Below are 12,103 nucleotides of genomic sequence, written 5' to 3' on the forward strand. Positions count from 1 at the left end.
TGGGATTTTTTTTTTTTAACAATTAGGGTCTAACTTAGAGAATTGTTGAAATAATTTGAATTGCTAAAAGCAAGACTGCCAACAGACATTTTAAACTTATTTGTTCCCTTCTGCGTGACGTTGAAACCGTCATATCATTCATTCTGGGAATGCGGTTAGTGACGTCTCTATGGAAATCTTAGCTCTGAAAGTAAGATGGAGTTGCAGCGGATGCCTGGGCTTATCAAAAGGTTAATCGAACTAAACCCCGATTTCCAATATCCTTTTACTGCTTAAAGTACGCACGATTTCAGCCGTTCCTTCCTCAATCAAACAGCCTCACGGTAACCGAGTTAAATGAATATCCACGCACACTACGTGCGTCCGTTACAGCATGTAACAAGACAAGATCAATTCTGCCACCATGTTGATGCTCAGGCTCTAACTAACGCATTCATTACTTTTTATTTGTATCAAGTTGTTGTTTGAACATCTTTCATCTGGAGCACAAACGTTCTCGCTCTTCATCCTCCAGCCTCGTGCTTCAATCTTTGCATTGCGTGCAAAACTCCAGCCACTAACGCAAATTAGGTTACACTGTTCCTTTTAGCGTTGTTTTTTTTTTTTTTCTCCGTTGAACTTTAGCAGACTGTATTGAGGTTTTGACATGTTCCCTTCCACACAGCTGTATTCAAACCAACATATGGCCTTGCAGGCAGGGTGTGAGTGGTCATTCATTTCAGAGATATCCGGCCGAGCTGTCCTCCTGTCGTAAAGTGCTCGGCTCTGCTCCCCTTTGTTTTCTAACAGGAACTGGTGCTAAGTGGAGATGCCAAACACTGCTCTGCAGACAAAGGCCACTCTCACCACAAATCCGGGTTGCCGTGGAGACCAGTGTCCATATTTGAAGGCTGGAGAGATTCCAAAATGTGCAAAATGAAATGTTAAACTAAATTGTGTTCATGAGCTGTTAAAAAAAGCACAAAACATCATTATTAGCTTCATCGTAGTGGTCACATTTATGTTATTTGTCAGGATTTGGGGACTTGGATGTGTGAGTGAGTGTTTGTTTTGTGCTTCTGGGCATGTTTACCCTCCTAAGTTTCCTTTTGTGTTTGGTCCCCTGAGGCTGAAATCGTTGTCTTTCCTAAACCCCCCCCCATTGTTTATTTTTGCCAGTGCCATCTGTGATAAAAACCTTTTTTTTTGTTTTCTTTCTTTTTTTACGAGGAGATTTAGCTTCAACAGCATCCTCAACATGAACAGTACAGAGAGAACATCTTAAACATTTTTGATTGCCCCTTTCCTGCGGGTCAAACACTGATAAAAGTAGAGTTTGGTTTACAGAGTGAAACTTTATGTGGAACTCCTCATGACCCAGACATATGAAAAAGATTTTGGCTAAGTTTGTGGAAATTTGCAACAAGAAAGATTTTGTGCATTTAGTTTGGAATTGAGTCATAACGTCTTCTTGTGGAAAGCCCCGATGGCATTGTGTCATCCGCCAAAGCACCTCGTGGGGAAAAGCCTGAGCGAAGTGTTTATGTGTTCATTGTGTTCTGCTACCGCGTGCCCTCACTGCCAGACAACTAGCAGACTGAGAGCTGCAACTCCAGGGAATCGATGCATCATTGACCATGTGCCCGGGCCCGGTATCGATCGAGCCCAGTCCAGCCAGTTCGAATCTTCACTCAGCCAGATAGAGGTGCCGAAAAAAACAGATAAGTGAGAATCTTCTGCTTTGACCGAGAGCGAGGATCGCGCCAACGCTGGTGTTCAATAGAAACCCCAATCTCTTCATCTCTATCACATGTCCTCTGCCTCGAGTTAACCAAGGAGCCATCAAGACCCTTCCCCCCTTTCCGAGCTTTCTAATCTGAGGAGCTGCAGAATCAATTTCACCGTAGGAGCATGAGCAACTGTTAGTACTGAACCAACAGCTGGATTTGCACCCATTTGGGATCTCAAGAATTTGGCTCGCAGTGCTGTGGAGAACACATGGCCAGTGAGTTTATGGCTGTGCATTTGTTGGTTAATCAGCCTTTTGTTCAGGAATGTGTCAGCTGCCTGGTCAGAGGACTTCTGCCCTTGTGGGGGTGGGGGGGTTCACACAATCTCATTTGCAAACTGAATTGGTCAGGAGAGCGCCGCTCTCAGGCTCAGATAGGAACTGCTTTAGATTCGCTGCACGTATTGAAGTGATGAATGGCTTTGCAAGGCAGAGCAGATTCATCAGAGACCTGCAATGCCCACATGTGCACACGCTGATCATTGTACACCAATCCTATAGATGTTCCTTGCAAACTCATTAATCTGAGCATTGTATATCCCCCACCTGTGCATTTCACCTACACAGGGACATTTGCAGTTGCTCAAACATCCTAGTCAGCGGAGTTTCTACAGCTCTGTGCGAGCTGCACACACACACACACACACGCGCGCTGTGTGCTCCGCTGCCTTTAAGGTACTTTTGTACACTTTCTCTCTGTGGTTTTTTCCCCTGTTGTCTGCGAGCTGCATGCCCTCTAAAGTAGCATGAAGTGTTATAGCTGCTTAGCATTCAGTACACTTCAAAGCTCCTCCGTGTGACAGCACAGCCCAGGGCTCATTCCCTCCTAATTGGAGGTTCATTAAGGGACACGGTCCGCCTCTGGGGAGCCCTGATCAATGCCAGAGGGGCCCGTCTCTATTCGGGGTTTTTGGATGTTTGCTTGCAGCGGTGGATTTAGGGAGTCACGGAGAAATGTGAAAATGGGTTTTTAATTGAGATAAAGGCTGATGTGCCACGTGTGTGTGTGTGGTCCCTCGGTGTCGTCGTCAAAGGCTGTTAGCGCTATCTGGAGAGCGCTCGAGAGCGGCGTGCATCCACGAAAAAACACACACCCACACCTGCTCCAGCCGAGCTCAAGGAGCCGGAGGGCCAAAATGTGCCGTCCCCCGGGGGTTCAACTCCAGGTGATCGTTTTAGAGGGTCAATGACATTTAGAGAAGGTCAAGCTCCAACCCTTATCATCTCCACGGGGGGGTTGGCGTTAACGATGGTTTGTTATGCAGGCTCACGCCCGCGATGGAGTGAACTGGCTTGTTATCAACGGTGGGTGGAGGGGCGAGGGGAGTCTGGGCGAGCAGCAGACACGGCGTCCTTGTCCCGCCGATCCATTTGTCCGGGGCGGGTGGCCCGGTGGAAGACGGGGGGGAATATGGACTCGCTTCATTAATCGTGCTGAGAGCGTCAACTTCAAGGAGAACCACATCGAGGGGTTGGCTATTTATACACAGAGCGCTCCGAGTGGGGTGCTGTGTCTTCGTTATCTTTTTAACCGCAGCGCGTTAACAGCGGTGTGTCGACGCCGGCCAGACCTGCCTCTTCGCTTTGCTGAGAACAGGCCTTCGGAAATGTGTCACAGTCGCTCGTCTTCATTTTGAGCAGAATGTAGGTCAGATGGGTTTGCCCTCACTGCTGAGCTCGGGGGCTCCTCGGCACCGTGGAGCTGATTTTTGGGATCGTCTCCTAAATCCACCCACTGTCAAACTCAAACCCGCCGGAGCTGGGGCAGCCCGAGCCGGCTGTGGATCAGTTTTTGCCAAAGAATAAACAATGGCATCTTAGTGCCATGTGTGTGGCGTTCCGTGATGTCAAAAATGGGAGAAGGAGGTGGCATTTACTGGAGACCCCCGGGCAAAGACCCGCCACTTAGATTGTCAGATGGAGGACACGCTACGGTACGCACAGCGAACAAACCCGTCCGTGCAGTATTCCATACTGCTGGGTTTGTTTTGTTTTTGCTGCTCTATACAAACACAACGCAACCCAATTTGTCCCGCCGCGACGCCGCAGCACACCTGAGAGGAAGATCTGCCGTGTTCATTCGTTGACGTTGACGTGTAAGGCTGCAGCTCCTGCAGTGTGAACCTGGTTTCCCTTGTCTGCATATAGTTGACTCGGAGGGACTCAGCGGTCTGGTCACTAAAGGCTGGGCCGTGATCGATGAGGACCCTGCGATCCCATGGGGGCCATGGGAAGGATCAGTTTGTTTACTCTGCACTTTCTTCAGGGTCTCCGTGGCAGTTTGATTTATACTATGCTGTTTTGGTTTTTTTTTTTTTTACCATAGGCTTGTTATTAGGAGCCGCCCCGTGCCCCAAACAGTCCACTTCATTCTTAAGCATCCAATGCATTTTAATGCATAAAAGAAAATTGGCTCCCGATCCGACAGCTGGGTTGACCTTTTTAGATGGGAGCCAAGGGGTGAAGCTGCAAGAGAAGTCAGACATTTTTGTTCGGGGAATGAGATGCGAGTTGAGCCCTGACAGTTATTCCACCCAACCCTTTCCTTCCTTTCCTCCCCCCCTCCTTCTTCTGCCTCCTGATCCCTTGCTTTAATAAATACAGTTTTCACTCTTCATAAGAGCCTGGGACCAATATTGGAGAGCGGGGTGGATGAGAAAGGGCCTTTTCTGACGCTTTTTTTCTGTGAGGCTTTAATGTATGTAAATCTCAATTAAGACCTCCTGCGCCCTCATTAGGCTTTTCAGTGGAGCTTAGGAAAGTGTGTGTGTGTGGGTTAATTAAAATCCATCTCTGGCAATGAGGGCTGCTGGTTTCCTCTCTGAGTACCACTAGGAGAGTGATCAATACCTAAGCATATGATTATGATTTAGAGGAGGTGTTAAACCATAGCTCTAAATCAATTTTCCTGGCTCTGGGGAGAGAAAAAAAATAATAAGCCCTCAGGCTGGTGAGTGGAGGAAACGTTGCTCCTACAGCAGACAAAGGCTGCCTTCACATTGTTAGCATTGTTCAATTTTTATTGTCAAGGCAACTTAAACAAGCCTATGAGACAAAATCCAAAATCTCTGGAGCTCGTAGCACATTGCAATTAGAAGCAGGAGGGCAAAAACAAACCGGTGCAAGCACACAACAACACGGGGAAAAAGAGGCTCGAAAAAGATACAGATGATAACCTTCTTCTTTGCACAATTGCAGTACTTCTGTGTCTAATAATAATTTGCGGGGAAGCAGTTGAACCGTTCTTCTTTCCACGCAGTGTGGGGAGATTAGGGTTCATTTCCCCCGGAAAATGTGAATTTCCCAGTCGAAGAGGTGCAAGGGTTTAAGGCTGAATTGCATTAGATCGACAGCAGATCCCCATTAAAGTCGGCGGCACTCAAAGCTGCCGTTGATCACAACCGGAGCTCCGCCGCCTCAGAGAAGCAGACACATCACACGAGGCATTGGAAAAGACTTTGAAAAGTGTGACATTGAATGCAAAAGTACATGCTGCGAAGTCCAGAAAAAAAAAACGACTGGAAAAGACGGCATGTTAACTTTCAGTCAGAGGGGGCAGTGTCTGGCTGCCGCGCTGTGTAAACCTATTTACAATCACTCGGAGATGTTTCTTTTTTTAATCTGCATGTTACTCCGCCTCAGTCGTAGCCTCCGCGCCGGCTATCACTCTGGGAAAGCAAATTAATAATCCACACTACAAAGCAAAGTGTGTCGTGCCGATTCTGCCAAATAATTAATTTTTCCTCCTTCACGATACTGCAATTATAACTAACCCCAGACCACTTTTTGCAGAATATGTAGAGATGATTCCTTTCATCCAAGTAGGGGAAATCTTTTTTTCATTTCTGTCTTGTTAGGTTAAACAAATTCTTCAATGATATATACATATATGGATACGTAACCTTGGATACATATATATATAGACGCATGTTGTCCCCTAATGCAGGAGAGGCATTGTTCATTAAGCAGAAGTGCCCACCGGACGGGCCCTCATCAGGGAAAGTGTCTTTATGTCGGACACAAGGTCGGCTGGCGGCGGGCTCCTGGCTCTCATTACATTAAGTAGAAGAGGCCCCCATGGTGGAGGCCATAGGCACGGAGCCCCAGTCAGGACTCATATCCTTTAAAATGCTCTGAGACGGATGGGTAGACGGCCCCTCGAGTCCCACCGTACCTAGAAAACCATCGGCCCGGAGATGGGAAGTGCCGAATCGGGGCCACCTGACCGCGAAAGCGCATTTTTTAAATGACACCAGCTGTCACGGTGTGCGGACAGATTGGTTCTGTCGGGTCGGGTTGACATCGCGTGGCCCACACTTGTAGCCACGGAGAGATTGCTGAGAGACTAGAGTGTGGTACAGCGCGCCTGAGGGTATAATACAAGGATATTCAGCAGAAACTGGAGCAAATGAACTGACAGGCGTGTGTGCGCGTGTGTGTGTGTGTTTCTGTGAGTGGCAGAACTCATTAGAAATGTGAGCAGTTTTTATTTATTTTTTTCTGCAAAGTGTTATTTTCTTGGCACTTTTATCCGATATTTTCCAGAGAGCAGGGTGACGGGAGGACCGTGAGCATTGGGAAGGATTCATTTTGATGTGTGCGTTTCCTGTTGCGTTCCTTCAGGGGCAGGGAGAGGCTTCAGCGCGGGGGACAGCCATGGAGGGGGACTGTCTCAGCTGCATCAAGTACCTCATGTTCGTCTTCAATTTCCTCATCTTTGTAAGTATTTCTCATCTCTTTTTCTCAGATACTTCATCCCGGCCCTCCCCTGACGTCGTTGTCAATCTAATGATGTGAGATGGGTTTCTGGCTCCCCCCCCCACACCACCCTCCCGCCCGACTGACTAATGGAGCCGCATTTGCATTTCATTAGATTGAAGCAATCTTGATTCCATCAAATTCTCTTTTGATTAGATTTGACTGTGCTGACACACATCTGAGGCACACTGTGCCGTGAAGAGTTTGTGACTGGCACCTGAGTTTATCAGTCTCGATCAGACAATCAAGGGTAATCCTGTTAGCCTGAGCCTGTAAAGGGGGGGGGGGTCTGAGTAAGAAGGTTTGTCTCTTTTCCTGCTTTATTAAGCGCAACCAAAGCGTTTAGAGGCTCCACTCTTGAAGGGGTTGTTCAGGGCCGGGGTAATAATGCGACCAGCAGAGCAAAGAATGAACTTGACTCAATAAAAAAAAAAAAGCCCTGTTTTTCCACTGGCGTCCCATATGTTTCTTCCTGTAAACCATTGTAACTCAACAGCTTTTTTTTTTTTTTTTTTTCAAAGCCCAGTGAGCTTTTTCAAAATGGCTACACCCTTCCCTCATTTCATTACCTTCGCCCAGGACCTCTGCCATCCGCCAGGTCTCCCTCTCTCTGGGGAAGCAAGAAGGGGGGATTGTCGTAGAGATTTATACGGCTCAGATCTTTCCCAACCCCTACCTCCTATACCTTCTTAATCACATGAGTCACCCCATGGTGTCCTGCAGATAGGGGTTTAGTGAAAGAGAGGGAGGGAGGGTGGGTAGGTGGAGGCTAAAGTGCTGTGCATTTCTCCTCCACCCACCCCCCCACCGGGGCATTATGACTCTTTTATATATCCAGCTTAGTATCTGCTCTCAAATCTTAAGCCCAACCTTTCAGAGACTTGCATTGAAACACAGAACTGCAACAATGGCGTCTTGTTGAATGTTTTGTCCGTCACAGTCATTATTTCCCATTAGTTTTCCTAAATGCTAATGCTTCAAAATGTTTGCTTTGGCTAAATAGTGTCTTCTCTCCTTCCATCAGCTGGGAGGCTCTTTTCTCCTGGGAGTTGGAGTCTGGGTTCTGGTGGACCCCACGGGGTTCAGGGAAATTGTGGCAGCCAACCCCCTGCTCTTCACCGGTGTCTACATCATCCTGGGCATGGGGGGCATGCTCTTCCTGCTGGGCTTCCTCGGCTGCTGCGGAGCCATCCGCGAAAACAAGTGTCTGCTCCTCTTTGTGAGTCCTACGAGAAAATGTGCTTTTGCCGCTCATCTGGTTTGTGCGCATATGTGTCGATAATTCTGTTTTTTTCCGTCACGCTCGAGAGGTCCAGAAGAGCAAAAACACCCTCCGATAAGTCGTAGTGCCTCGAGCCTCATGCATAGTTAATGCTGAGTGAAGCGGGCGCAGCCGGAATGTGATTTTTTACTGAGTGACTTGCACTTCCTACCGCCACTCATCGACCTTGTCCTTTGTCTCCGTTTCCTTTTTGCAGTTCTTCATGCTCATCCTGCTCATCTTCCTAGCGGAGCTGGCCGCCGCCATCCTGGCCTTCTTGTTCCGGGAGCACGTAAGTGGCCTCGGCGTTCCCGGGGGGGGATCGACGGGGGAAGTTCCCAATGAACAGAACGGCCAGTCGTGGTGTCCCGTGATCTTCTCTGAGGGATCATCCAAAGGGTCGACACTGACCTCTGCTCACGTCCGCTGTTCTTTTTCTGTTTTTTAGCTGACCAGAGACTACTTCACCAAAGAGCTGAAGAGACATTACCAGGGCTACAACAACAGTGACGTCTTCACCTCCACATGGAATGCCATCATGACTACGGTAAGGCCACGGCACACATGGCAAAGAGCTTACTTACTGTAGCTTTTACCAACTCATCGCTTTTAACCAACAGTCTGTGGAAACCAGAAGGTTTGCAGCCTGGCGTCAGGGGGATATGTTTAGACATTTAGGTCAATATTCATGCCGGGTTGGTGCACGTATACAGTGGACCACAGACCAGTGCACAAAAAGGCACTCAAAAATAAGGCTTTTTCTTCTTCTTCTTCTTATTCTCTCCTCTCCTGCCACCAGTTTGACTGCTGTGGGGTGAACAGCCCCGAGGATTTCAAGGACAGCCTGTTCAAGATAATCAACCAAAATCATATGGTGCCGGAAGCCTGCTGCCAGCGCACCAGTCAGGCCGAGGAGTTGGCCTATATCAACCAAGAGCAGTGCTTATTAGGCAATATGATGTTCCGCAATAACAAGGTAACTTTTGACATCTGCCACGACACCTTCTCGTTCCCTCGCCTGCTCTCTTGCTCCCTCCTTCCAAAGCACATCCAGGTTTAATTAGAGCAGGAGACGGCTGAGGGGTGACGTCCAAGTACTCGTGACTCCTCCTTCATGGCTGATTATGCTGCTTTTGGGCGTCACAGGGAGGCCATCTCGGTATGCGTCGTAGTGTGTGGACCCCAGTGTATGTCTGCATTAGAGCGTGTGCGTGTGTGTGTACGTGTGCGTAGATTGGCAAATTGGAATTTTTGTGGAGCATACATGCGAGTAAAAGAAAAAAAAGTTAGGTGTGCCTCCCAGTGTTGCACACCCACATCCCTGCCTCCGGAGAGTAAACTATGGAACTACAGCAAAGGCTGATGGGAAGCGGTTTTCACCACATTCTCCACCTGCTGCTTTTCAAACCGCTAGAACAATGCGAGATGTCCACATTGTGTGTGTGTGTGTGTGTGTGTGTGTGTGTGTGTGTGTGTGTTCATTCACACAAAGAGTCCTCATTAAAACGCAGTGAGGCTGGAGGCCCTGCTTCCCACTCATCCAACTAAGCCTTTGTTCAGAGCGCCACTCGACTAAAGCTGTGATGTTAGTTTAATTGTCTCTCTAATTCAGCTAAGTTTATAGCCCGTTGATTGTCTGCTGAGCGTCCTGTCTCTCTGTCCTCAGGGCTGCTACTCTGCTGTAGTGGACTACTTTGAACTGTACATCTATGTGGCTGGAGCGTTGGCCATTGTGGTGCTGACCATTGAGGTATTAACGTTTTTTTCTTCTTTTTGTCAAAATCATCGCAAATGCTGCATTTTCATTGTCTCTCCTGCGATGTGATTATTCATTTCAGGAATGGTGGATTCTGTATCAGCTTAAGAGCCTATTTGCCTAAATGTGTTTAGCGAAAGGTCTTTGTGGGGCAACATCGCCTTCTAGTGGCGAGACGTTGTGCTACAGGAACATAGATAAGACTTTACAACTGGTCACACACGTCTCTGCAGAGTTCAGCTCAGCACAACAGTTCGGATCACATCCACAAGTCACTAATTACGTCCAAAAACCGTATGCAGATGTCACAATTGTTTCCTCTCAAAAAGAAAACCTGTCTTTCAAAGCACAACGGGCCTTAAACTACAGTAACAATAGACGCCATTGTCACTTTTTAAAGTAGATTCATGTTGTACTATTTTATAATTATACATTAACCATGATTTAATGTAAACTGAGCGACACATTTTGACTGGACAGATTGTGGTGACGTCACTATTTGTTACACCAGCTGATGTCATGTGACGCAGTATGTTTCAATAGGCTTTATTTCCCTAAACCAAGGTCCTTCCACTAATAAAATGCAAAACACTATATACTACATGTTAACTATACATACGTGTAGGATCAGACAGGGATATAATATAGTGAAACCCAATTAGGGATTTATGATTTACATTTGTTTGTGAATGTAAATGTTGCATCCTAATTAACGGTAACAAATTAATGGACCTGTAATTTTTCAAAATGTGGGAGCGGGAGTAATACAGCTGCACATGCAGGTCATGTTTTTGTGTTTATTCTGTGTGCTAATTTATTTTTCTTTCCTCAGCTCTTTGCGATGGTCTTCGCGATGTGTCTCTTCAGGGGAATCCAATAGAACTGCTCCAGTGAACTGGACACTTGTAAATTTGTTGATCTCTTTTTCTATTGGCTAATTAGTAGGAAAAAAAAAAAACTCTTGTACTTCACAGCTGGACTTTTGAGGTACCGGGTGGCAAAACAAATGCGTGCAACAAACAGACACATAAACCATAGAGCACATGGGAGATCAAATACAAAACTGATACAATAAGATTTGTGTGTAAAGTGGAAACAGTAATTCTTTTGGACCAGGTCTAGCACAGACTGGGGGTAAAGTGGACCAGGCGAAGCCTGTGCATGAGGACCAGGCGAAGCACTGCACTGACTTTTGGATGAAGAATATTTATATTAAGTGACGTTGGCTTAACTGCAAAGAAAAAATGTGTTTTATGTACACTTTGGCTGTTACTCTTTATCAGCTCATACTGTATACTGTAACACTCCCTCCATACGCCTTTTTTAATTATTTTTTTTACATCCACTCTTCTCTAATGCTGTATTGTATAAGCTCTGTGTGTACGGTTGTGGGTGGGTGGGTGTGTACATACTGGATGCTCCTTTTTGAATGTGTACACTAGTAACTAATAACTAGTTTGCGAGCACGTGAGCTCGAGGCGCTTCATGACCCCTCCCAAGCTTCAAAGCCAACCTCCTGATTCTTTTTCTATTCGTATGGTGATGTTTATTGCAGTAGTGGTTATAATGTGGTTTTAGGTGGTGATATGTATGTGTACGCATTTGTATTAGATTATTGAAAAGTCGATGACATAAATGGCATTCTAAATAACTGTCCTTGTGTTTGGTTTTTATTCTTAAACGGCTTTAACAATTCCAGGTCATATTTGATTAGCTTTGTTTCGCAAATAATCCTCACGCTGCATAAATATGAACAGCACATGAAGGTTTTTACAGGAAATGATCAGACGTTTCACCCAAAACAGGGTGAAAAGTCTGAATGTGAAAAAAAGATCCGAATGCAAAAAAAAGTTTTGAATCTGAAAATATGAAATCTGCAACCAAATAATGTAATAGTGAATATCAAAAAATAAATACAAGCAAGAATGAAAAAATATATTTTATTCAAAAAAATAAGTCAAAACTATATTCAACATGAAAATATTTTTTGTCCACTTAGGTCTATTTTGAATACAGTGTTGTATTTTTCAATGTTCAACAAAACTTCCAGGTTCACATTTTTTTTCCGAATGAACAAAACTTTTGACCTGGATTTGGCTCTAGATTTGCCCTTGGCACCCACATATTAAAATAAGACGGATACAATCTTCACCTGTCCACCTACAAAAGTTATTTGACTTGTTATCGCGTGCTAACGAGTGACCTCACTTACATAATAATGTTGGTTTGGAGTCATGTTTCGGGCCACCCGATGACTGAGCGCAATGTTCACTCCACACACGATTTAAATCATCTCGGTTCGCTTCCTGACGTTAGTTATTAAACGGCCCTGACTGCGTCATTAAACATTCATTTCAACATTAAACAACATATTCAGCGCATGCTAATAAATATGAAAAAGCAACGCTTGGATCTTTGTAACGCACATATTCGTAAATATGCATATTCTGACAGAAAACAACATTTTTAGACGGCAATAGTAATTCTGCCGTGTTATGATGGGTAGCCTGATGTGAACAATCAATAATGAATAAATAATTGTCCTGTTTTATTGCAGGCC

General features: G+C 45.8%; 1 protein-coding gene across 1 annotated transcript in view; it reads left to right on the forward strand.

Moving 5' to 3' along the window:
- Positions 1-11,195, forward strand: part of tspan18b (tetraspanin 18b) — a 28,884-nt gene extending 17,689 nt beyond the window's left edge. Inside the window, exons 3-9 of the mRNA XM_037452228.2 lie at positions 6,392-6,487; positions 7,551-7,745; positions 8,005-8,079; positions 8,236-8,334; positions 8,587-8,763; positions 9,454-9,537; positions 10,376-11,195. Coding sequence (XP_037308125.1) covers positions 6,392-6,487; positions 7,551-7,745; positions 8,005-8,079; positions 8,236-8,334; positions 8,587-8,763; positions 9,454-9,537; positions 10,376-10,423 — 774 coding nt within the window. The 3' untranslated portion in view covers positions 10,424-11,195. The remainder of the gene's footprint in view (positions 1-6,391; positions 6,488-7,550; positions 7,746-8,004; positions 8,080-8,235; positions 8,335-8,586; positions 8,764-9,453; positions 9,538-10,375) is intronic.
- The last annotated feature ends 908 nt before the right edge of the window (positions 11,196-12,103 follow it).

Source organism: Pungitius pungitius, chromosome 6 (genome assembly GCF_949316345.1).
Source record: "Pungitius pungitius chromosome 6, fPunPun2.1, whole genome shotgun sequence".
Taxonomy (NCBI): Eukaryota; Metazoa; Chordata; class Actinopteri; order Perciformes; family Gasterosteidae; genus Pungitius; species Pungitius pungitius.